The 26,318-nt window shown below is 45.6% G+C and overlaps 1 protein-coding gene and 1 long non-coding RNA gene across 3 annotated transcripts in view; one reads left to right on the forward strand and one right to left on the reverse strand.

Annotated features, from left to right (window-relative positions):
- The window catches only part of LOC120914193, a 65,479-nt gene that overhangs the window by 8,005 nt on the left and 31,156 nt on the right, over positions 1-26,318 (reverse strand). The window lies entirely within an intron of this gene.
- On the forward strand, positions 1,534-25,525 carry ST6GALNAC4 (ST6 N-acetylgalactosaminide alpha-2,6-sialyltransferase 4). 2 transcript variants are annotated; one of them, XM_040324746.1, is made up of 6 exons: positions 1,534-1,811; positions 9,304-9,338; positions 11,485-11,634; positions 14,330-14,739; positions 17,971-18,078; positions 24,496-25,525. In XM_040324746.1, the coding sequence occupies exons 2-6, from the start codon at positions 9,327-9,329 to the stop codon at positions 24,680-24,682; spliced, it is 867 nt and encodes a 288-aa protein (XP_040180680.1). In that variant the 5' UTR covers positions 1,534-1,811; positions 9,304-9,326; the 3' UTR covers positions 24,683-25,525. The 2 variants fall into 2 exon arrangements, with proteins under 2 accessions (XP_040180680.1, XP_040180681.1); XM_040324747.1 differs by lacking the exon at positions 1,534-1,811 and adding an exon at positions 1,818-1,986.

Raw genomic sequence — 26,318 nt, forward strand, 5'->3', positions numbered from 1 at the left:
CCCACTGAAAGAAAGCAAAACGCTGCCTGCCAATACATGTCTAGTCCCGTTACTTCACTCCTGCTGAATAAGAGGTCTTGTGGATGACAGCTGATATATACAAAGGGGCTGTGTATCCTGGATGACTTCATTGATCGTATAGGGAGGTTATACTTTTTTGTATGTGGGTATATTTTACCACCAGAGTGCAGGAGTCAGATGGGCACTATGGGCCAGATTCACAAAGGAGATACGATGGAGTATCTCAGATACTCCGTCGTATCTCTCAGAGTATCTATGCGGCTGATTCATAGAATCAGTTACGCATAGATATCCCTTAGATCCGACAGGTGTAATGGACTTACACTGTCGGATCTTAGGATGCAATACCGCGGCCACCGCTGGGGGGAGTTTGCGTCGTAAACCAGCGTCGGGTATGCAAATTAGGAGTTACGGCGATCCCCGAAGGTTTTTCCCGTCGTTACGTCGTCGCAAGTGTTAGATTTCCGTCACAAACATAGGGCACCTTTAATATGGTGTAAAAGTACTCCACCATGTTAAAGTATGCCCGTCTTTCCGCGTCGCTTTTGAATTTTTTTTTTCTTTTTTCTTTTTCCCGGCATAAGTACTTTGATCACGTCGCGATTCACAAAACATTGGCGCGTCGTAATTTCACGCAAAGCACGTCGGGAAATTTGCGACGGGAGCATGTGCAGTACGTCCGGCGCGGGAGCGCGCCTAATTTAAATGGTACCCGCCCCATTTGAATTGGGCCGCCTTGCGCCGGACGTGTTTACGATACACCGCCGCAAATTTCCAGGTAAGTGCTTTGTGGATCGGTCGCTAAATCTGAAAAATTGCGGCGGTGTAACGTAAACGGGTTACGTTACGCTGCGCCGCAGCTACGTGAATCTGGCCCTAAGTTTTCCCCAAGTACTGCAAAGTTTTTCATTACCAGATGGGAGCAGGACGCTTTTTTAGCTGAGCTTATACTGTTTAAGAGATATATAGATGATATTCTAATGGTGTGGATAGATATTTTTAGCGAAAACATTTCATCATCCGGATTTCAATGTGGAATTAATTATTAATTATTTTATTAGTGATTATTAAATGTATGCTGCTTTTAAAAGATATGTTTTTTTTTTAATTTGCTGTATTTTATTATATGTATGTTATTATATTAAATTATTATGTTATATTATATGGACAGCTTCATATATAAAAAAAAAAGATATATTATTTTATATATATATATATATATACAGACACACACGCACACATTTTTAGTGCTAGTAGCACCTATTGTTACATTTTATTTGACGTATTCTTTAAGGGTTAAATTTACTTTCGTATCTATGGATCGATGTCTGAAGTAAGGGCAGAAGTCCATGAACACCATTTTAAATGAGGGCAGAAGTCCATACCCACCATTTGAAATGAGGGCAGAAGTCCATACCACCATTTGAAATGAGGGCAGAAGTCTATACCCACCATTTGAAATGAGGGCAGAAGTCCATGAACACCATTTTAAATGAGGGCAGAGATCCATGCATACCTTTAAAATGAGGACTGAGGGCTATGCACATCATTTTGGTTTAAGGAACAGTTTGTCAGGGTAATAATACACTAGAACACTGGTTAAATAGCAGTATCCGTTAAGTGATCTCTATGTCTTTGATGGCATTGTTTGTAACGTAACACAGAGATGGCTTAGACTGGAAGTGATGTCAATAGCTGGGAGGAGGTGGGAGTAGTCAGCTGGACCAAGTCTCACCAGGGCTGTGGTGGTGTTGAATATCTCATGCTGTCTTCCTTTGTGCACTAGACTTGTAAGTGTTTTTTACTTTGTTTTATGAAATCTCCACTACTACATCATACTATGCTTCTGTTTTTGTCCTTTTTTCCTTTGAGCACTATGCTGAAGCAAAGAAATTAAAAGGTTTTCATCCAGGAACTTGTCGCATCCCCTGGAAGGGGACCCCACAAATATATGTTCTCCAAAAGGTGAGAGTCAGTCTTTCTTCAGGCACCAGATTTAAAAATTGGCACTCTACGTGAAAAGGTGGTATACAACGACAACATGCGAATATCAACGTTTCGTGATGGTAGTTTGACCCACTGGAAGAGTGGAGCACACTGAACTTTATAAATGAATGTATTCAATTCATGAAAAGAGTTGGAGTATATTGTATTATATATATATATATATATATATTTATGACCATGGATTTATTCATTATATCCTAAATGCTTTTTTCTGCATTTAGCACTTTTATGTTATGTAGGAGCGATATTGGATGTTTGTGCACATTATATCAGATGATTAACAATACTGCTTTTTTATGCACTATAGAGGTTGGAATTGGCTTCAGTTTTAGGTGGAATTTCTGATTATTGGATCGTAGTTTGTTTTCAGATTCACATACACACATCATAGTTGCTATTCTACATTTCTATAGATTCTTTGTTTATTTTGATGCACTTTAGTTTTATGTTCAATTGTGGGTGGAGTATACTTTTTTATTTTTTTGTGTACTATTTTTTTCAGTGCTGTGATTTATCGTATTGGTTGTTGGCTGTTTGTTTTTTTTTGGGTGGGGTGGCACAGAAGGATCTCTGAATATCGTAAAGCGCCACACATCCTTGGGGTCACAGAATTTCTTTATTGGTTATATGATACTTACGCGTTTCACCCCGAAATGGACCTTAATCATAGGATCTCTATTTTTATTATATAATGAGAAATCTTTGCATGCATGGGAGGATGGGGATTCTCAAAAAGTTGCAATATCTATGGTCAGTACAAGCTAACCTATACCCCCAGACTGCTTTAACTTCTTTCACTTCATCCTTTTTTTTATTCCCGAGGTCACAGCCCCACACCAGTGCCGAGCATTCACAATCTGTGTAGTGATTTTATATTTTATCCCCAGCATAGAAACTGTTTTTGGTCCAAAGTAAAAAAGATTCTGGCATGACATGCAGACTATCCAGATGCAGCAATAGCATAATCCGAGTACATTGCAAAACCCCCAGCAGTGCAGATGGTTATTAGGCAGCTGTGCACATACTGGGCCAGATTCAAGAAGCTATTGCGCCCGCGCAACCATAGGTTGCGCGGCGCAATAGCTGTTTTGCTCCCGCGTAGCGAATGCCCCTGATTCAGGAACATCGCTACGCGGAATGCAGCCTAGGATATGACAGACATAAGCCTCCTTATGCCTTCATATCTCAGGCTGCATTCTTGCGTTGGCCGCTAGGGGGGCGCGGCCATTGTGATCGGCGTATAGTATGCAAATTGCATACTACCACCGATTCACAAAAGTTGCGCGGGCCCTGCGCGCGCAAGGTACGGAGTTTCCGTACGGCGACTTTAGCGCAAGGTTGCTCCTGCTGTAGCAGGGGCAGCCAATGCTAAAGTATAGCCGCCCTTCCCGCTCGTGAAATTTAAATTTCACGTCGTTTACGTAAGTGATTCGTGAATGGCGCTGGACGCCATTCACGTTCACTTAGAAGCAAATGACGTCCTTGCGACGTCATTTGCCGCAATGCACGTCGGGAAAGTTTCCCGACGGAGCATGCGCTGTTCGCTCGGCGCGGGAGCGCGCCTAATTTAAATGATTCCCGCCCCCGGCGGGATCATTTACATTAGGCGCCCTTACGCCGGTCTATTTAGCATAGCGCCCGCGCAATTTACGGAGCTACTTCTCCGTGAATCGCGGGCATATCAAAATATTTGCGTGGGCGCAGAGCAAAAATCGTTGCCCTTTGCCCACGCAAATATTGCGCGGATCTACCTGAATCTGGCCCATTGTGTGTGCAGAGGGGGGCAGGAAAGGTGATTCCTGATTCAGGATTCCTCCCAGCCCCATCAGCACAGTCTGAGGAGGTTTGTGCCAGGGAGGTGTCCTGATCTGAATGCTGGGAGATCAGAGTGCTGGGGACATGCCCTGATACCAGGACCAAGTACTGGAGGCAATGTCTGCTATACATCACACTAGGGGTACCTGCAGCTGGGCACAGGGAGGGCAATGTCTATTACTGATCGTGCCAGGAGATCCAGGCGATGGGAGGGCGGCGTCTTCTATACGATACTAGGTGTAACCCTTATGGGGAGCCAGGCATGGAAACAGCAATGCCTGGAATAGGTAACGGCAGGGGTGCCCTGATCTGGAAGCCAGGCATGGAAACCAGGGCTTTTTTTCAGGGGGAACTTGGGGGAACTCAGTTCCACCACCTCTGGCTCAGACCCTTTGGTGCCTGCTCACCACAATCACTTGTAAACACAGAAGTCTGGTTTCTGTGTTTACAAGTGACAGCTCTGTAACCCCCTGAACTCTGCACTCTGTATGTAATGCAATTCTGGTATTTAATGCCCCTTTAAGACCCTTCTACTGTTTGTGAAATCTGAATGGGTAGTGTTTGAGTTCCTGCACCTATTTTCTGAGAAAAAAAGCTCTGGAAACAACAATGCCTGATATGGGTATTGCCAGGTATACAGAAATACCTAGTATAGGTAATGCCCTGATCTGGGAATCGGGCATGGAAACAGCAATATGGGGGTGCCCTGATCTGGAAGCCAGGCATGGAAACGGCAATGCCTAGTACAGGTAATGGCAGGAGTGCCCTGGTCTGGGAGCTGGGCATAGAAACAACAATGCCCGATAGGGGTATTGCCAGGGATACTCTGATCTAGGAGTCGGGCATAGAAACAGCATTGCCTGCTATAGCTCATGCCACTGTAACTTTTAGAAAGGTTTTCAAATTTGTTTGCATAGTGTGGCATGATCCTTCACCCTGAATATCAGCAGTTTTGACCCACCGATGTATAGTGCTGAACACAGATTTGTTTATTTGTTCTTTAAACTATTACATTGTATTTATTTATTTTTTAGCTTAAAGCTGGCCAAAAGATGGATTCAAATTTGGCCGATTCAACAGGAACCGGACTAATTTCGATCTGTGTGACAGCAAACCCTCAACAGATCGACTTCTGTCAAATAGGACTGTTAGAAAATACTTCTTGATCAGCGGCGGCAGCCACTAATCAATGTTTTCTGACAGCGGAGAGTCCCCACTCAATCCACCTCAATTGTGTAGATGGAGAAACCTGTTAGTATTTTTTTTATTTATGTCCAGTCTTAGGCCGAGTACTCACGGCAGGACATGTCCGATGAAAACGGTCTGCAGACCGTTTCCATCGGACATGTCTGGCCGGGGACTGCCCGGGGACTTCTGTCCGATGGCTATACACACCATCGAACAGAAGACCGCGCGTAAACAATACGCGGGGCGTGTCCGCGGTGTCGACGCGTCGATGACGCGGTGTCGCCGCGACAATGACGCGCCGGCGTGGGCGGCCTGCCTTGAAAATGCTTCCACGCATGCGTCGAAGTCATTCGACGCATGCGAGGGATGGCGGGCGGCAGGACATGTACGGTAGGTCTGTACAGACGACCGCACATGTCCGGGCGGACAGGTTTCCAGCGGACTGTTTTAAAGCAAGTCCGGGAAACAGTTGTCCGCTGGAAACCTGTCCGCTCCGCCTGAAAATGGTCCGCTCGGGCCAACACACGGCCAAACATGTCTGCTGAAACTGGTCTGCGGACCAGTTTCAGCAGACATGTTTGGTCGTGAGTACGGGGCCTTAGTGTTTGTAAGCTTTTTGCTTTAAAAAACAAACAAAAAAAACCAACAAACATGCCTATACTTAACTGCTCCGTGGTTTTGCACAGAGCAGCCCGGATCTTCTTCTTCTGGGGTCCCCGGCCGGCAATCCAAGTCGCTTCTTTTCGTTGGGTGCCCCCACAGCTGCTTTCCAGGGGGGCACCCATGCGGGCCTGCTCCTGAGTCCCGCTGCTGCATCCATTGACACAGACAGCGGGACTCGGCCCGGCCCTTGTGTCACAACTTTTGATTGACAGAAGCGGGATCCAATGCTATCAATCTGTCCAAATGGATTTATCCATTCCATTCTCCGTCTAATGAGGAAAGGACTTGGAACTTTTAGTCTGGGGAGAAAACACAACCAACTAGTTCTTTCACAAAGTCTTGCCACTGTGCAAACATTTCAAAGTAATTGAAATTAGGTGGTGTGGAATAGGGACTACAGTATACAGCGTGAGATAGATTAGGGTCCGGGAATGTACAGCACAGCATACAGACCTAGGTAATGTGTAATGGGGAATATACTGCATAGTGTACAGAAAGAGGCCTTGTGGAATGGGGAATATACCGCATAGTGTACAGAAAGAGGCCTTGTGGAATGGGGAATATACAGCATAGTGTACAGAAAGAGGCATTGTGGAATGGGGAATATACAGCATAGTGTACAGAAAGAGGCCTTGTGGAATGGGGAATATACAGCATAGTGTATAGAAAGAGGCCTTGTGGAATGGGGAATATACCGCATAGTGTATAGAAAGAGGCATTGTGGAATGGGGAATATACAGCATAGTGTACAGAAAGAGGCCTTGTGGAATGGGGAATATACAGCATAGTGTACAGAAAGAGGCATTGTGGAATGGGGAATATACAGCATAGTGTACAGAAAGAGGCCTTGTGGAATGGGGAATATACCGCATAGTGTACAGAAAGAGGCCTTGTGGAATGGGGAATATACAGCATAGTGTACAGAAAGAGGCCTCGTGGAATGGGGAATATACTGCATAGTGTACAGAAAGAGGCCTTGTGGAATGGGGAATATACTGCATAGTGTACAGAAAGAGGCCTTGTGGAATGGGGAATATACCGCATAGTGTATAGAAAGAGGCCTTGTGGAATGGGGAATATACAACATAGTGTACAGAAAGAGGCCTTGTGGAATGGGGAATATACCGCATAGTGTATAGAAAGAGGCATTGTGGAATGGGGAATATACAGCATAGTGTACAGAAAGAGGCCTTGTGGAATGGGGAATATACAGCATAGTGTACAGAAAGAGGCCTTGTGGAATGGGGAATATACCGCATAGTGTACAGAAAGAGGCCTTGTGGAATGGGGAATATACAGCATAGTGTACAGAAAGAGGCCTCGTGGAATGGGGAATATACTGCATAGTGTACAGAAAGAGGCCTTGTGGAATGGGGAATATACCGCATAGTGTATAGAAAGAGGCATTGTGGAATGGGGAATATACAGCATAGTGTACAGAAAGAGGCCTTGTGGAATGGGGAATATACTGCATAGTGTACAGAAAGAGGCCTTGTGGAATGGGGAATATACCGCATAGTGTATAGAAAGAGGCCTTGTGGAATGGGGAATATACTGCATAGTGTATAGAAAGAGGCCTTGTGGAATGGGGAATATACAGCATAGTGAACAGAAAGAGGCATTGTGGAATGGGGAATATACAGCATAGTGTACAGAAAGAGGCCTTGTGGAATGGGGAATATACAGCATAGTGTACAGAAAGAGGCCTTGTGGAATGGGGAATATACTGCATAGTGTACAGAAAGAGGCATTGTGGAATGGGGAATATACAACATAGTGTACAGAAAGAGGCCTTGTGGAATGGGGAATATACTGCATAGTGTATAGAAAGAGGCCTTGTGGAATGGGGAATATACTGCATAGTGTATAGAAAGAGGCATTGTGGAATGGGGAATATACAGCATAGTGTACAGAAACAGGCATTGTGGAATGGGGTATATACAGCATAGTGTACAGAAAGAGGCCTTGTGGAATGGGAAATATACAACATAGTGTATAGAAAGAGGCATTGTGGAATGGGGTATATACAGCATAGTGTATAGAATGAGCTGGTACTGAATAGAGACTGTACAAAGCACTGTACAGAATGTGGTAGTGCGGAATAGAGTGCGGAACAGGGATTTTACAAAGTGCAGTATATACAATGAAGTTTGTGTGGAACAGGAAATATACAGCAAAGCCTACAGAATGAACAGTGTGGAATAGAAAGTATACAGGAAAGCATACGGAATGAAGTGGTGTGGAGTAGGGACTGTACAGCACAGTGTACATACTAAGGCGGTACGAAAATTGTGACTGGACAGTGCAGCATACATAATGAGGTGGTATGGAATATGGACTATACAGAGCCGAGTACAGAATGGGGCGATGTGGAATATGGAATGTACACCACAGTGAACAAACCGAGACGTACGAGAATAGGGATTACACAGAACAGTGTACTCTGTACATTCCATGTCCCATACCACCTCATTGTGTACACTGCTCTGTGCAATCCGTATTCTCATACCATCGCAGTTTATTCACTGTGGTGTACACTCCCTATTCCACACCACCTCATTCTGTACTCAGCTCTGTACAGTCCATATTCCATACCACCTCATTATGTATGCTGATATGGACTGTACAGATCAGAGTACATAATGAGGTTATGTGGAATAGGGCATGTACAGTGACGTGTACAGGATGAGGTGGTGTGAAAGGGGGAATGTACAGCACAATGTGCACAATGAGGTCATGTGAAAGAGGAACTCCCCACATACAAAAACACGTTAAAGTACACTTGTGTTAACTTTTTTTGGTGTTACTGAAGACATTAAGATTATAGTGGGTTTGTCCGAGTTTCATTTTCAAAAAGATGAAGAAATTATTTTTTTGCCAAGTTTTCTTCCAGGAAAACCCACAACCACTGCCCTACAGTGCAGGAGCAGTTTGAATAAATAGCGCCCAGGGGGTTCAGGGCAGGATGTGGCATCGTCCAAAGAGTAGGTCACTTTCTTTAAGGCTGCTTGCAAAAGTATTAATGCTGTGACCCACCAAATATAAGACCCGAGGTTTGCCACCTGTGCGGGATTCACCCAGATAGTCTGGGTTTTGATTCATGTGTCCGGGTTTCAGGCGGACACATTATTCAGACCGGGCTGTAGCTCTAAGTAACCAAGATAGTCACATACACATCTTTTGCTGTCTGGCATCACTGGGGGGGCAGGACGATGATGTCAGCAAGAGAAATTTGCCACAACCACTGTTTGCTGTGGCACGCTATGCACACCGCAATACTACTTTCCTTGGGGCACCAAAAGTGTTCGGGTTTGGCTTGAAGAAAAGGTGGCAACCCTATAAGACCTCCATGTGAACTAGGAATGATTCCTAAAACACATGCAAAATATCAATGCACTAAAATAGAAAACAGAAACAAAGGAAAGATGGCACAAAAATGACAAGGGCATCATCAATGAGTTTTTTTTTTCTTGGAGTCTGTTTTTTGATTTTATTTTGCTTTATTTATTTTTTTACAATGCTTGGAAATTACCCAAATGCTAATAAAAAATGCACATGGAGCAATGTAAACTGACCAGTTCATGTTTTGTTTTTTTTCTACTTTTTCAGGCCCTGGGAATCTAACATGAAACATGAAGATTTTAGTAAGTTTTTTTAATATATGAAATGTTTATGTGGCCACCATAGTAAAAAAAAAAAAAAGCCAGAGGGCCAGATTCAGATACAATGGCGTATCTTTAGTTGGGGCGTAGCGTATCCTATTTACGCTACGGCGCCGCAACTTAGACAGGCAAGTGCAGTATTCACAAAGCACTTGCTCCGTAAGTTGCGGCGGCGTAGCGTAAATGGGCCGGCGTAAGCCCGCGTAATTCAAAGTAGGCTGGTAGGGGGCGTGTTGTATGGAAATGAATCGTGACCCCACGTAAATGACGCGCCTAACGAACGGCGCATGCGCGCGCATGCTCAGTATCACGTCGAATTTTCTCCGTAAATTACGCCGGCTCAATGCTTAGTCGACGTGAACGTAACCTACGCCTATCCTCATTCACGTACGACTTACGCAAACGACGTAAAATACGACGCTGTTCCGACATCCATACCTTAACATGACTTACCCCTGCTTTATGAGGGGTAAAGTTACGCCGGTCGTACACCTTACGTAAACAGCGTATTTTAATACGCCGGGCGCAAGTAAGTTCGTGAATCGGCGTATCTAGCTCATTTGCATATACGACGCAGAAATATACGGAAGCACCCCTAGCGGCCAGCGTAAATATGCACCCCAAAATACGACGGCGTAGGAGACTTACGCCGCTCGTATCTTGGCAACAGTGAGGTGTATCTGATTCTATGAATCAGTCGTAAATATACGACGGCGCACATTCGGACTTACGGCGGCGTACGTGGAGATACGCCGTCGTAAGTCCTTTGTGAATCTGGGCCAGAGAGTTTAATCTGAACTCCACTCCACAGCCGTCCCGGAGCTGTGTGAACTGGCTCCATTGGGAGCCGGTCACACTCTCCTGACATGCGAATTGGCTACGGAGAAACCCGCCAATTCGCAATAGTGTGAAGCCAGCTCTGCAGGAGGGATTCCCTGTCAACACTGTCTGTGTTGATGGGGGTATTGGAGCAATCTTCCTTCTTGCAACCTGTGGTTGTAAGAAAGAAAATTGCTCCGTCCTTGGCCGGTCTTAGGCACAATTAACATTCTAGATGTTCCCTACAACATAGCAAATCTTCACTTTAAATTGGTTGTATACCCGCTGACACATTTTTTTTTTTTTTGTTACACTTGTAAGGCAAAAGGCATAATGAGCTAATATGCACCGCATACTAGCTCATTATAAAAAAAAACTTACCTTAGAACGATGCGTCGGAATCTCAGCCGGTCCACACCGAGGGAGATGACATTTTGCCTCGGTGTGTCTTCTGGGTATCGCGGCTCCATCGCTGTGAGTGGCTGGAGCCACAATGTTGTCACTCCCGCGCATGAGCACGGGAGACTTCTTTCCGGCAAGGTCCAGCGTCTGCCGAGCTTTCAGCTGAGAATCCCCGATGCGCATACGCCGCTGAAGCCAGCAGCGCATTGCAAGGGGAATATCTCCTAAACTGTACAAGTTTAGGAGATATTCTTTGTACCTACAGATAAGCATTATTATAGGCTTACCTGTAGGTAAAAGTACAAAAATTGACTATACAAACACTTTAACCCATTAATACAAATGCTGAAAATGCATTCCTAGTGCAGGTTGGCTGCTCCGAAGCTAGCAATGAATGAGAAATTTGAGTTGAATGCCTCAGTACTCTCAATACTTACGCCCCGTACACATGATTGGACATTCCAACATTAAAACCGTGGATTTTTTTTCAGACAGATGTTGGCTCAAACTTGTCTTGCATACACGCGGTCACACAAATGTTGTTGGAAATTGTGACCGTCAAAAACGCGGTGACGTACAACACTACGACGAGCCGAGAAAAATTAAGTTCAATTATTCCGAGAATGCGTCTAATTGATTTCCGAGCATCCGTAGAATTTTTATTGATGAAGCATACACACGGTCGGGTTTTCCGACAACAAGCCCACATCGAACATTTGTTGTCGGAAATTCCGACCGTGTGTACGCGGCATTAGTGAAGGGTTTGCTTTAATGGTAAACTTCATTCAATGCAGCGATAGCACAGAGTAGGTTCAGGAGACTGCTAACGCAGGAGACCCTCGTGTTTGCATGTCCATGTTCTTAAATAAAGTCTACTTCTATCACTATGATGTCATCCTTCCTATAGGCTCGGGTCTGTGCTGCAAGTCTGCTGCTCTGTGCCATCCTATGGCTGTGCTGGATGAGAGCTAACGTCAAGGAACAAGAAGAGAGCCAGCCATCTTATCTACCTCATACATTGCAGCTCTGGGGATACAGCCGACTTCCAGATGGGGAGGTGAGGAAAAAATCATACGGTTGTTCTCATTTGATCTATGAAAGCCTTACCTTTACAGCCTTGGGGCCTGTGTCAGAGCATTTTGGGCTTGTGTCAATGCCATCAGTTTGACACACTTCTGAGATCATTCAGAATTCATTGACAGGTCCATTTGGTTCCTGCCCACCTTAAAGCAGAGTCACACCCATATAAGTCAGCATCTACAAAAAGTGTAGCTGCTGACTTCTAATAATCGGACACTCACCTGTCCCACGGTCTAGCGATGCGGGCGAACGAAGCTCCGCTCCTCTCCAGCGCCAGCATTCTGACTGTGGGTGCCCGGCTGTGACTTCACACCTGGGCACGCACTGTGCATGCGCGAGCCACGCTGCGTGCTGTGATTGGCCGGGCAAACTTCTGGGACCTGTTACGTATCCCAGAAGATTGCACGGAGCGAGGGGGAGAAGTAAACTTCCGGCGCCGTGGAGCCCCGGGAGAAAGTGGGAGTTGGATGCCTCTAAAAAAAAAAAGGGTATCCGCTCCCCCTTCCCCCTAAAAAAATGACATGCCAAATGTGGCATGTCAGGGAGTCACGTTCACTTAAAGCGGAAGTTCAATTTTTGGGTGCAACTCCGCTTTAAAGTTACTGCTCCTAGAACAGGGGTGCTTCCTTCTTTTGCATCTTGCATTTATATGAGATGTATTAAAAAGCCAACACAGAAAGTGGGGACCCATTGCAGACATAGGATTTCATCCATCGGTGCTAAGAACCTAAAACGTAATTTAAAAAGGATCTTTGGTCATTTAATAAAAATGTATAATAAAAGTCAGCAGCTACAAATACAGTAGCTGCTGACTAACAAAAAGGACACTTAAGTGTCCAGGAAAACAATGTAGTCCTCATCTGAGCCATTTCCTCACCAGTCTTTGTGTCCCTGGCGTCACCATGTTGACTGTGGGAAGCCAGCTGTGACTCCTTGTGGCTGTGCCCTGTGAATGGTCCTTCAGCCTTCTGGGCACTTGTAAAGGGGGAAGAACTTCCACTTCAATCACCTAGCGATCCAAGCAGAAATGGCAGCACGTTCTTGTCAATCAAAAAAGTTTCCATTGCTTTCGGAGGGGGAAGGAATAGAAACAGCAGAACTTCTGTTTTTAATTGAAGTTCTGCTTTTAAGGCTGAGTTCCAAGTAAACAATTAAATACCTAGATGAAATATGTGTTTAGAAACCTTTTCATCTGCCAAAGTATATGTAGATCTGTAGCGCGCACCCCCGAAGGGGCCGCTGGTTGATTTGGGATCGGCGTATTAAGTTACCAAATTCTTCTGTCTAGGGGTAGTACTTGTGAGTGTGGATAAAAGAGCAAGTGTCCAGCCAGTAGCGTGAGTTTTCAATGCTTTATTCCAACAACATGGTCAACATGGCCAACATCAACATGACACATAGTAGAGAAAAGGGTTGATGAGTAGGAAGAACTTGTAGCATCAGGCCTTGGATATCAGAAGCATAGAGAGCAAGCCTGCTCTCAGTACAGACGATTCAAAACGTCATCACCCTCGCCAGGGTGGGTAAGTGCCCCCTGGACAGGCAATTAACTTGAACCTGGCAGCCAAAGGGTCACTTGCAATAATCAAATCACTGGGAGGAAACAATGCCTCTGCCACAGGCTTAGTACATTTTCTCAGTATAGTCAAAGCGTAAGGATAGCGAATCCTCCCAGTAAGTCCTATTCTGTAGGGTCACCTACTGACAGCAAAAAGGGGTACCTGTCATGTGGCGTGGTGACCAGATCCCCGGTGGTTCATCCAGGCCTCGCAAACAACCTCTGTACTTAGGTTCTCCCGAGCCAATCCCCCACCGTTCAGCTCCCAGCTTAGGATCTGGAACCCAGCAAGCCGCTGGGGTCCCTCTCTTCATCAAGATCTGGAACCCAGCAAGCCGCTGGGGTCCCTCTCTTCATCAAAAGAAGGCTCTGCGAGGTGCATAGCCTCAGCCAGGCAGGCCATGAGGACGGGGCCCATGGATGCGCGCACCCTGAAGGTGGATGCCGCATCTGGATCTCGGGCCCCGCAGAGAACAACCGAAAAAAAAATGTCGGGTGCCACAGATATACCCCCCGCCAGCACGCCCAAAGAGGGGAAAAAAAAACCTCTGATTAGCTGCTGGGGAGAACGGCTCCGTCAGAACCCCTAAAGCGCCAACTGTCGCCCAGGGGTGGCAACGCACCCCCGGAACCACACAGACTGACCCACGAGGCAGTTCCGAACTGGCAACAGCACAGACTAACAATTAGTGAATGGGAGCAACTGAAATCTCCCATTCCCCACTAACTTTAGCGTAACGCCCCACTAACTTTAAAGGGGGGGCGCTACAGATATGACCACTCTTCTCTTGAGATTTAAAAAGCCCTGTTAAACAGCACAGTCAAGTCAGTGAATCACTTGTGTGCTTAAGCAATACAGATAAGACACCAACCTACCCCTAGCGTGTGAAAAAAGAGCAGAAGCCCACTGTTCTCTCCTCCTGTCAGCATGTTCAGGGCCAGCACATGTGGATTGCAGCACACCTGATTGGCTCTCACTGTTGCCCCTCCCTCTCCCAGTATGTGTTTGCCCTAACAGAGGATTACAATAGGCTGATACCAAGTCAACATCAGCTACTTACACTGGTTGCATTAAATGATTTTGTTATTGAAGCATGTGTTTTATTCCCCACAGCCACTGGTCAGGAACCCATGCAAGACATGCGCGGTGGTGTCCAGTTCTGGCCAGATGCTCGGCTCCGGCCTGGGGCCGCAGATAGACCAGGCCGAATGTGTCCTGCGAATGAACACGGCTCCCACTGTTGGGTACGAATCAGACGTGGGCAGCCGAAGCACGCTAAGAGTTGTGTCCCACACCAGCGTTCCACTCCTCCTTCGCAACCAGACCTACTTTTTCCAGCAAGCTCACGAGACAGTGTACGTCATCTGGGGTCCTCCTAGGCAGATGGACATTGACCAAGGGATTACCTATCGAGCCTTATTGCAGGCAAAAGGCAGATATCCCGGAGTAAATATCTACACACTTACCCAGAATATGATGATGCACTGTGACCAGATATTTCAGAACGAGACGGGCAAGAACAGGCAAGTGTGCACGTTCCCCTTCATCCCCATGAATCCATTTTATCTAGTGCAAAACTGATTCATTGAAATAGTTCTGTTTTTTTATTTTATGAAACCAGGCAGCCCTGAAAACTTTTACATGTGCTATAACGTAGCTAATCACTTTTTCTTTTGTAAAATCTTTATTTAGAGAACAAATAAATGACAATACAAGTTGCAAATTAGCCATGGTATATGGCTGACACATCTGGTCCGGTCCGGACACAATATGGCAGTGATAACAGTATTCAATACCCTTCAAAAGGGCATAAGGCATCCCGCTGGCAGTGACGCCAGGAGAGGGGGGCCAAGTCAGCCTCCGTCAAACCTCCCCTGGCACACCGCCTAATACAGGAACACCTATGGCAAACAGGAGGTGCCAGGAGGGGAAAAGATGCCAACCCCTATGAGGGGGGCTCCCTCCACAGCACCAAGATGCTGTGGCCATAAGTCCAGTTAGTGCAAAACAGAGAAATTAACAGTCCTAAACCATGTAACCAAGAGGCTGTAAATAACTGAGAAGGAACTAGGGGGGGGGGGGGGGAGGAGAAGAGAAGAAGGAAAAGTAGGGGAAAAGTGAGGAAATAGAGGGAAGAGGGGAGTCAGAGCATACCTGCAATTAAAGGTGGAGTGCTCAAGTCTGCACCCAGCAAGCCACAATGGGGGCCGGGCCACCCCCAGAGGAAGCAGAGGGAAGTCTTCCTTATGCAAGAGCGTCACCACCCCTGCAGGACCTAAGGGAGGGTTCTGCCAATTATAACAATGCCAAATCCAGACTAGAGGGTACATGCCCTGCATCAGCCATGTAGGCCACCCAGGGTGCCCATATGATGTTGAAGCGTTCCAAAGTACCTCTACAAGTTGCTATCCAATGTTCCGCTTCTGTAATATCATTTACCTTGCCAACTCATTCCTCCCTAGATCGGGAGTAAACGCCTAGCCGTGTTTAGAAAATGCGGCAATGCACTCTTCTTATATCTACTAACCGGGATCTAAGGGACATTTAGGAGGAAGCGGAGCGGGGATAGATGGACGTCTAGGCCTAGGATCTCTTTTATTTGGGATTGAATGTCTGCCCAAAAGGGTTTGATCCGAGGGTATTCCCACTATATGTGCATAAGTGTGCCTTTGTGGCCACATTCCCACCAGCATAGGTCCGATACCGAAGGGTAAATACGTGCCAAATCAGCTGGCACCCTATACCAGCGCGACAGGATTTTATAATTAGTTTCTTGGGTTTCAGACTCAATAGAGCTGCAGTGGGTGAGCTGGTAGAGGCGGGTCAGCCGTGGTTAGTTTAAGATTTAGATCTCTCTCCCAAGCCTGCACATGTGCAGGGTGGCGGAGCCCAGCATGCGGTACATTTCCGAGACCACTTGGGGAATCGCATAGTCTTCCACAAAAAGGCGCTCAAAGGGCGTGAGGGAGGAGATGTCTCTTATAGAGTGGCCATGGACCTTGAAAAAATGATGAAGCTGCCTGTACCTCCAAAAATTCATCCGGGAGCCACTATGCCTGGCCTGCAAGGTCTCAAAACTCAATAGTTTACCATTGCTCCACGTAGCTAATCACTTTAAGCTGTTACCTGTATTTAAGAGTACCTCTCCTGTATTCTCCTGTTCCCATGAAGCAGCTGCACATGCTCATATCGACTAGGATTCACAGGAAAGCGGAGGGAGCAGCTTTGCTTCATGTGGGAAACAGTCCAGCAAATTCTATGCCTGCCACGCTAGCTATTTAAATACGAACAGTTGTTCACAGCTAGTTGAAGAGGTAAGAAAAATGGCCGCTGGTGTCATTTTCTCGTGACGGGGTTTTGTTTAAATCTTTTCCAGGAACTTTACCCATAGCAACTTAATAGATAATAATGTTCTTTAGCAAGGAACATTCATTCCACATTGATAATTATGCTACCAAAATTAGTGTGTGTTGTAAATTGCCTCCAGCATTACTCCTGTTTCTTCTTGCTGGAGGCTGCCATTTTGCTGAAGCCCAGAGCCCCTGAACAGTAGTAAATCATAAAGCAAAACAAAAGCTATCATTTTAGCGGTTCAAAAAAAGAAATTACATTCCTTAGGCCTAGTACACACGAGAGGATTTATCCGCGGATACGGTCCAACGGACCGTTTTCCGCGGATAAATCCTCTTGAGGATTTCCGCGGATTTGGATCCGATGGAGTGTACTCACCATAGGATCGAAATCCGCGCCGAAATCCCATCGCGATGACGTGTCGCGCCGTCGCCGCGATGATGACGCGGCGACGTGCGCGACGCGGTCATATAAGGAATTCCACGCATGCGTCGAATCATTACGACGCATGCGGGGGATCCATTCGGACGGATTGATCCGGTGAGTCTGTACAGACCAGCGGATCAATCCGTTGGGATGGATTCAAGCGGATAGATTTGAAAGCATGTCTTCAAATTTTTATCCGCTTGAAATCCATCCCAGGGGATAAAAATCTGCGGAAACAGATCCGCTGGGTTGTACACACCAGCGGATCTATCCGCTGGAACTGATCCGCAGATCAATTCCAGCGGATAGATCCTCTCGTGTGTACGGGGCCTAAGATGCTGCAATTACTAACTGTCACATTTGCTTGTGTTCTCAACCAAACTGTCAAACCATCAAATGGCTGGAGCCATAAGGGATCACATGTGCAGCACCATGGTAATTGCAGATCAAACAGAAGCAGCTTCCTTGGCTGTAAAAGATAGGAGGGTTTAATTCCGCTTTAAGGCAGCAGATAGGCCTCTACAAATTGCTTAAAAATGCATAGAAATGGAAAGCAACTGAGCAATTTTCTGAATAAAATTCCACTTTAAAGCCCCGTACACAGGGGCCGGAATCCTGGGTCACATTTGGCCTGTGTGTATGGCAGCCGGTCTGATGGAAGCTGGCCTTTCGGACAAGCATGCACGAAAACCAGTAGCCGACCGACTCCTGATCAGCGCTCTTAGCCAATGGCGGAGAGCGCTAATCGTAGTGTTCTGGCTGGGGGGGGGGGGGGCATAGAACACAACAGCTCTAGTGGGGGAGATCGCTGTAGTAACGTTGGTTTGCTAGTACAGCTGCTCCGTCATTCATTCCAGTGGGTTGAACGAAAAAAAAGTGATAGTGTGTACTAGGCTTTAGTTGTACTTATATTATGCCAACCCCTTTGATGTCCTGCTCAGTGAATGTAAACTATACCTTTCTTCACATTTCTGCAGGGCGATGTCCGGTACCTTTCTGAGCACTGGCTGGTTCACAATGATCCTGGCCATGGAGCTATGTGAGGAGGTCTCTGTCTATGGGATGGTCAGCGAGAACTATTGCAGGTATGGATGGGGTGTAAAATGCCAGACTGAAGCATGCTACACTTTTGTTGAAGGCATACACCTATTGAAATTAGGTCTTTAAAGGCATACAAGGAACATCCACTACCTGATCAGGTTATCATTTTTCCATCCAGGCATTGCTATAGGGCACCCATACACCCCTGTCCCTTTTTGTTAGTGATCTGGGAACCCCTGCTTGTGACTAGGGTGACCACATTTCCAAACTAGGTAAGAGGGTGGATTTTCTGACCTAAGCACAGTTGCAGTGTTTGCTAGTGTCTAGCTTTAGCATTTCACTGGTTAACCTCCACTTGTAAGCTTAGCAGGTGCAAAAGGGGGTGTCTGACCCTGCCAACCATGACGCCCCATCAGTGTGGTTTAAGCTGACCATACATGGATCAGTTTTTTCGATTATCTGCTGAACCGGACCATTTTGATCCACGTATGGCCAGCTTAATTAATTTTCCTTCATTCAACCAGTGGGTTGAATGAAAGAAAATGAAATCCACTATCCACACATTCGAGATTGAGAGATTGACTTCTGTACAGCCAGCCCACCCATAAATTGATCGAAATCCCTGCTGAACTGGCTACATTTCTATCTATCAGCAGCTTAAAGAGGAAGTAAACCCTGATGGGTTTTACTTCCTCTTTTGCTTGCAGCAAAGCCTGCAAATAAAAAGCATAATGGGTAGTATGCATCACATACTAGTCCATTATGTGCCACTTACCTGCAAAATAATCCAGCGATGTCCCCAGTGTAGGCCGCGTCCATCTTCTTGCCCCTCTTCCTTCTGGGCCACGGACTCCGGCTCTGTGATTCACCGGAGCTGCCTGACGTCACTCCCGCGCATGTGCACGGGAGCCGTGATTGACGGCACAGGCTAGAGAAGAAACGGCACTTAGTTTTGTTTCTTCTCTGCGCATGCGCCGTTGGGATTTTCGGTGGACTACAAGTGAAATATCTCCTTAACAGCGCACGTTTAGGAGATATTTCCTCTACCTGTAGGTAAGCCTTATTCTAGGCTTGCCTATAGGTATAAGTCCAAAAAGTGGGTTTACAACCACTTTACGTAGGCTTAGGCAGCCCATTGATGAAGGGGTGAAAGGAAAGAAAATCGCTCGATTTCCCCCATCAACACAGTCAGTCAGCTGGGAGAACACAATGATGGACACAATGATAGACTTGGGTACAATCAGCCTGCCCATACATGGATGGAATCACTGCCGGTTCCTGCTGGACTGGCTGAATTTTGATCCATCTGTGGCCGGATAAGAGCACTATTAACCACTTCAGCCCCGGACCATTTTGCTGGTCAATGACCGGGCCACTTTTCGCGATTCAGAACTGCGTTGCTTTAACTGACAATTGCGTGGTCGTGCGACATGGCTCCCAGACAAAATTGGCGTCCTTTTTTTCCCACAAATAGAGCTTTCTTTTGGTGGTATTTGATCACCTCTGCGGTTTTTATTTTTCGCGCTATAAACAAAAATATAGCGAAAATTTTGATAAAAATTAATATATTTTACTTTTTGCTGTAATAAATATCCCCCAAAAATATATGAAAAAACATTTTTTTCCTCAGTTTATGCTACAAATTCTTCTACCTATTTTTCGTAAAAAAAAAAAATTGCAATAAGCGTTTATTGATTGGTTTGCGCAAAAGTTATAGCGTCTACAAAATAGGGGATAGTTTTATGGCATTTTTTTATTAATATTTTTTTTTACTAGTAATGGCGGCGATCAGCGTTTTTTTACGGTACTGCGACATTATGGTGGACACTTCGGACACTTTTGACACATTTTTGGGACCATTGGCATTTTTATAGCGATCAGTGCTATAAAAATGCATTGATTACTGTAAAAATGTCATTGGCAGGGAAGGGGTTTACACTAGGGGGCAAGGAAGGGGTTAATTATGTTCCCTAGGTGTGTCCTAACTGAAGGGGGGATGGGACTGACTAGGGGAAATGACAGATCGCTGTTCATACATTGTATGAACAGACGAACAGTCATTTCTCCCCCTGACAGGACCGGGAGCTGTGTGTTTACACACACAGCTCCCGGTTCTCGTCCTGTAACGAGCGATCGCGGGTGCCTGGCGGTCGTCGCGCCCGCCGGGTACGCACGTGCCCCTAATGGCTGAAATGCGAAATGACGTATACCTACGTGATTTTGCGCAGCTGAGCCGACCTGCCGCCGTATAACTGCGGCGACTGATCGGCTAGTGGTTAAAATACATTCGCTGAATGAAGTTATTTGGCAGATGCAACCTTCTACCACTTGCTTTGCTTTTTCCTGTCGTCTGAGAGTTGTGATCAAAGCCCCAAGTCTTTTAACGTTTCCTTTTGTTTGCGTATGCCGTCTTTTCCGGGAACTAAAACAATAGCTTCTGGAAGTTGTGGGCTCATTATAACAATGCACTAAAGGAATCCTTTGTAATAGGGTTGCCACAGGTGCGGATGGTAAATACATCAACATAAGGCACAGAGGGATTCTAATTAACACCTTAATTACCAACAAAGTGTGTGTTTGGATTTAAAGGGATAAGGTGGCAACCATACTGTGCAGGCTGGGGGGAGTCCTGGCAACAAAGCATTCCTGAGACACATCTGTAGAAAGTATGTGAGCAATGCAACCTGAAACTCTCAGAACATTTGTTTGTCATTCAAAAGATTTTCTTTTCTTTTAACATTTAATTTTGGAATAAATGGACTTTACTGAATGAAAACCACAAACACTGAATGAAAACCGCATACAGTGAAACCTTGGATTACGAGAAAAATCATAATAATGCTTGTAAACCAAAGCACTTGCATAGCAAAGCGAGTTTTCCCATAGAAGTCAATGGAAACGAAAATAATTTGTTCCGCAATGACTTCAATGGCATGCAATACGGCATGTGGCCAGAGGTGGGGGGGCCTCTGAAACACTTAATTTGAAAAACGTTTCCATACTGCTCCTTTGAATTTTCTCATCACTGCGTTTAAAAACTAACGTCAATCTGACCCCAACTAATGATTAGAAAACCTAAGAAACGTTCATAGCAGTGTTAATTTCATAGACAGTTTTTGCCAGCTGCATGTTTTCATCCGAATTAAGTCAATTGGGGAAAACTATGACAAAAATCAATTTCCATTTTCGTCGACGAACGAAAATAGAACAAAAATGTGAGGGAGGGACGTTTATCCACCATAACTTCTGCTTTCTTCGTAAAGCCCCAGTCAGGATAACAGGATGAAAATGTGAGTCAGGAATGTTTTTTCCAACTTCCGTTTTCTTACGGCGCTCCGCTTACTTCCGCAATCCCCTCCCAGCAAGCATGCGCACCGTGACGAGATGACTGCCAGAGACTTGAGACTGAGAGAGCAGCACTGTGCATTACAGGGCATTAGACTAAAACTAAATTGAAATTTGCTGCCAAAATTACTACTGATAAGATAACAGAGGACAGGGGCAACTGAAAAAAACACCCAACTGCTCCTAAGGCTGCATTCACACCATGGCGTATTTACGCCCGACGCTCGTGCCGCTGGAGGGGCGATTTTACATTGTTGTCTAAAAGATGGTTCACATCTCACGCTGAACGCCGAAACGTTGTACGCCTGCCGCCTGAAAACAATTTTTCAGGCGGCTTTCGGCGTAGACAACAATGTGTTGTAAAAAAAAAAAAAGGTTAAAACGACCCGTTTTGTCGCGGCAAATCGCAGTACAATACGCCGCAATTTGTCGCGGCAAAATACACTGCATTATAGTGTGAATGCAGCCTAAACGTCCATTTACAGGCAGCAGTTTACATGAAGCCTTATGCCCTGTACACACGATCGGTTCGCCTGATGAAAACGGACCGATGGATTTTTTCATCAGATATCCGATGAAGCTGATTTTCATCAGTCTTGCCTACACACCATCGGTTAAAAATCCGATCGTGTCCAACGCGGTGACATAAAACACAACAACGTGCTGAGAAAAATGAAGTTCAATGCTTCCGAGCATGCGTGGATTTTTGACCAATGGATTTCCCCACAGACGATCATTTTTTTTGGGGGGGGGTTTTTAACCATAAGAAAAATTTAAAAAAAGGTTCTATTTTTTCGTGTGTGGGCCCCATCTGTGATAAAAAAAATAGAACCTTTTTTAAATTTTTCTTATGGTTAAAAACCCCCCCAAAAAAAAATGATCGTCTGTGGGGAAATCCATCGGTCAAAAATCCATGCATGCTCAGAATCAAGTCGAAGCATGCTCGGAAGCATTGAACTTCATTTTTCTCAGCACGTTGTTGTGTTTTACGTCACCGCGTTGGACACGATCGGATTTTTAACCGAGGGTGTGTAGGCAAGACTGATGAAAGTCAGCTTCATCGGATATCTGATGAAAAAATCCATCGGTCCGTTTTCATCAGACGAACCGATCGTGTGTACAGGACATAAAACAATTCAGATGACTAAAATACATCTGAGGCCTCGTAAACACGACCAGACATGTCCGATGAAAACGGTCCGCGGACCGTTTTCTTCGGACATGTCTGCTGGGATCATTTGGTCTGATGTGTGTACACACCATCAGACCAAATTCCCCGCGGACAGAATATGACGTGGCGGGGACGTGGCGGCGACTATGACGCGGCGACGTGCGCGAACCCGGAAGTTCAATGCTTCCACGCATGCGTCGAATCACTTTGACGCATGCGCGGGATTTCGGGCCAGCGGACATGTCCGATGAGTTGTACTAACCATCGGACATGTTTCCACCGGACAAGTTTCTTAGCATGCTAAGAAACTTTTGTCTGCTGGAAACCTGTCCGCTAGCCCAAGAATCCGGTCCGCTAGGCCGTACACACGGTCGGACATGTCCGCGGAAACTGGTCCGCGGACCAGTTTCAGCAGACATGTTCGGTCGTGTGTACGAGGCCTAACACTAAAATGGCATTTTAGTTAAAAAGACTATGACAAACTAAATTGAAATTTGATGTCATACATAACACATCTTTTCACGTAAATTTACATTCAACTTCTACCCATCTCTGGCTAGCTTTAGGCTGTCCATACTCGATTTTACTAGGAATGTTTGTACAGAAATTCTCAGTACATTCAATAACTAAAAAGCACATGATGCCGATTTGTGGAAAACTGTGTCCTGTGTTCACAGCACCCTGGTTAAAGCGGGGGTTCACCCTAAAAACGATTTTCTAACATTACATCCAGCTCACTCTCTACATTGACAGTATGCCGTTTGTTTTTTTGTTTTTGCTGTACACACCTCGTACAGCTATTTTCTTCCCCGGATTCCGGGATGGGACTTCCGCAGGAGTGGGCGTTCCTATCCAGCAGGTGATTGACGTGATGACAAAAACGACCTCACCCCGTCGCATACGGAGCGTCACGCGTTGTCGAAAGAAGCCGAACGGCGAGTCGGCGCTATACGGCGCCTGCACACCGACGTTCGGCAAGGTATGTACAGCAAAAAACAAAAAACAGCAAAAAACAAACAGCATACTGTCAATGTAGAGAGTGAGCTGGATGTTATGTTAGAAAATCATTTTTAGGGTGAACCCCCGCTTTAAGAAGTGTTGCTCTAAGGACAGGCAAGTTGCAATGTAATACATTTTGTGTGTTGTGTAGATGAGGAGAGTGGGAGGCGTTCTGTAGGCACCCAGAAGTAGATCAGAACTGCTCTGTGCAAAACGATTGCACAAAGCAGGTAAGTATAAGCATATAGTGCCCCGGATGACATCAAACCTATGACAAAACACGTAAGGCGGAGCGACGTGCTGACGTCACTGCTTTATCCGTGTCCTGGAAGATGGGGCTTTTTGGATGTGTGCTGGCTACTCATACAAATGAAGGCAATTTTATACTACTACAATGTAAGTGCAACCAATTTTAAGTCTATTAAAGCTTGAGGATTTTACACTATTGGAGTATTCTTTATTTTGGAGCATCCTTATAACCACCGTATGAAGAGGATTGGTGTGCCCCTGTTTGGAGGACAGACTGGATTTAAAGGCCCTGGCTGGGTATGGAGCCACAGGCGTTTGTGACCTTTTGTAATGAGAGGTCCCTTTGATCTGGTAAGCAAGCCCTTCAGCCATTGGTGGTGGTGTCAATTCACAAGATCACTCCTTTGAGGTGTTGGATGGTGTTGGAGATTCATCAGAAGTATTGATTAGCTTCACTGGAATATATATGTTTCTGGGCTTTGCACTGGTTTTTTTCTCACTATTTATTTATTTACACTGTTTGAGCTTAATCAGCCTTAGATTATAGCAATCATAGTTATTTATCCTTTATGGAATAAATCAAATTATTTTATTATTTTTTTTAGCGCAGCTTCTATATTGTTTCTAAGTTTAGGCACGTTTGTTATTTCTATATTTAAAAAATGAAGGTTTACTAATGATTCTGGTGTTCTTGCAGGGATCGCTTACACCCACCGGTGCCTTACCACTACTATGAGAAGGGCAGGCTGGACGAATGTACCACGTATCTGATGCATGAAAGGGCCACAAGAGGGGCGCACCGCTTCATCACAGAAAAAGCCGTCTTCTCCCGCTGGTCCCTCAAGAAGCACATCCATTTTATGCACCCCTCATGGGCAACTTGATGACAAGACCCCCCCTGCCCACTATGTACAGCTCACATGCAGCCATTTTACCACATGTACATACAATGTTGACAACTTTTTGGTGGTTTGCGCACTTGGCCAGTCTCTGATGAGACAGAAAAGACCGCATAATCTGACAATCGTGACACCTCAAGGAAAGAGCCATTCCATATCATGTCCACTTTCAATCATGGCCTTCTGGAGACGCTTGTCAGGTTTGTTGCTGGACAATGTTTGGTTGAGGAATAGGTCAAGTAAGTGGAAGCACATAAACTTGATCACAGGTTTGGCCAAAGGGGCAATCATTTTATTTAACAGTATTATTAAGTATTATTAAGTGATGTGGGTGCAGCATCTCAGCTTGGTTGGCCAACCTGATTTAGTGCTGTATCAGAGCTCAGGCTCCCAGCAAAGTATTCAGCTTCTTTTTTCAGCTGGAAGTCCACATCCCGGCTTATTCAGAAAGGCCAAGCAAAGAACAATGGACAAAAGTTACACTGCGAAGCACACAACAGATGAGCCAATCAGAAATCATCTGTCGACTAATCAGTATTAGGCTTTGCATTGCAATCCTTACAGCCCAACTCCGGCAAAAACTATTTTTAAGTTCTAAATAGAGCAGGGGAAGGTTAGACTCCATTCACATGGGTGATTAGGGGCATACAGCGGATTCCTGCAGCAGGAGTTACAGCTGTGGCCGTGAAGCCTGTACAAATGAATGACAGGCTGACAGCGGCTGTGATCGCATAGTGAAATTACCTGTGGTTAGTAACAGACGATCGTTCTTGGACACCAATAGCCAGATTCTCAGAGACTTACGTCGGCGTATCAGTAGATACGCCGTCGTAAGTCCGAATCTGCGCCGTCGTAAATTTAGGCGTATTCTGGAAACCAGATACGCTTAAATTAAGCTGAGGCTTAGCGTAGTAAGTCTACTACTCCGTCGTATCTTAGGGTGCATATTTACGCTGGCCGCTAGGTGGCGCTTCCGTTGAGTTCGGCGTAGAATATGCAAATGACTAGATACGCCGATTCACGAACGTACGTGCACCCGTCGCAATTAGTTACGCCATTTACGTTAGAGATATGCCGGTGTAAAGATAAAGTTGGTCTCTAGGTGGCGCATCCCATGCAAAGTATGGACGTTGGAACAAGCGTATCTTTTTACGTCGTTAGCGTAAGTTGTACGCGAATAGGGCTGTGCGTAAATTCCGTTCACGTCACAGGCATTGAGCCGACGTATTTTTGGGCGTAAATACGACGTGATAGCGCGCATGCGCCGTTCGTTCGGCCATGCATCTACATGGGGTCAAGCCTCATTTAAATACAACACACCCCCTACAGCCTACTTTGTATTTTACGCGCGCTTACGCCGGCCCATTTACGCTACGCTGCTGTAACTTAGGAGGCAAGTGCTTTGTGAATACAGCACTTGCCTCTCTAAGTTGCGGTGGCGTAGCGTAAATATGGTACGCCACCGTATTTACTGAATCTAGGCCCAACTGTCTGTATCCAGAGGCACTCATCTGTCTGAGTGCAGATTAGTGTTTCATGTACAACTACATATGTATAGCTGCAGCCATTCTCAGCCTGTCATTCATTTGTACAGGGTGCAGGATGGCAGCTATTGGCATAC

This window comes from Rana temporaria, chromosome 9 (assembly GCF_905171775.1).
Source record: "Rana temporaria chromosome 9, aRanTem1.1, whole genome shotgun sequence".
In the NCBI taxonomy this organism is placed as follows: Eukaryota; Metazoa; Chordata; class Amphibia; order Anura; family Ranidae; genus Rana; species Rana temporaria.

What these genes read in the sequence shown, in the direction of transcription:
- ST6GALNAC4 (XM_040324746.1), top strand. An exon ending in GCCGACTTCCAGATGGGGAG is followed by an intron (nt 11,635 to 14,329) that starts GTGAGGAAAAAA and finishes TATTCCCCACAG; the next exon opens with CCACTGGTCAGGAACCCATG. An exon ending in GTCAGCGAGAACTATTGCAG is followed by an intron (nt 18,079 to 24,495) that starts GTATGGATGGGG and finishes GTGTTCTTGCAG; the next exon opens with GGATCGCTTACACCCACCGG.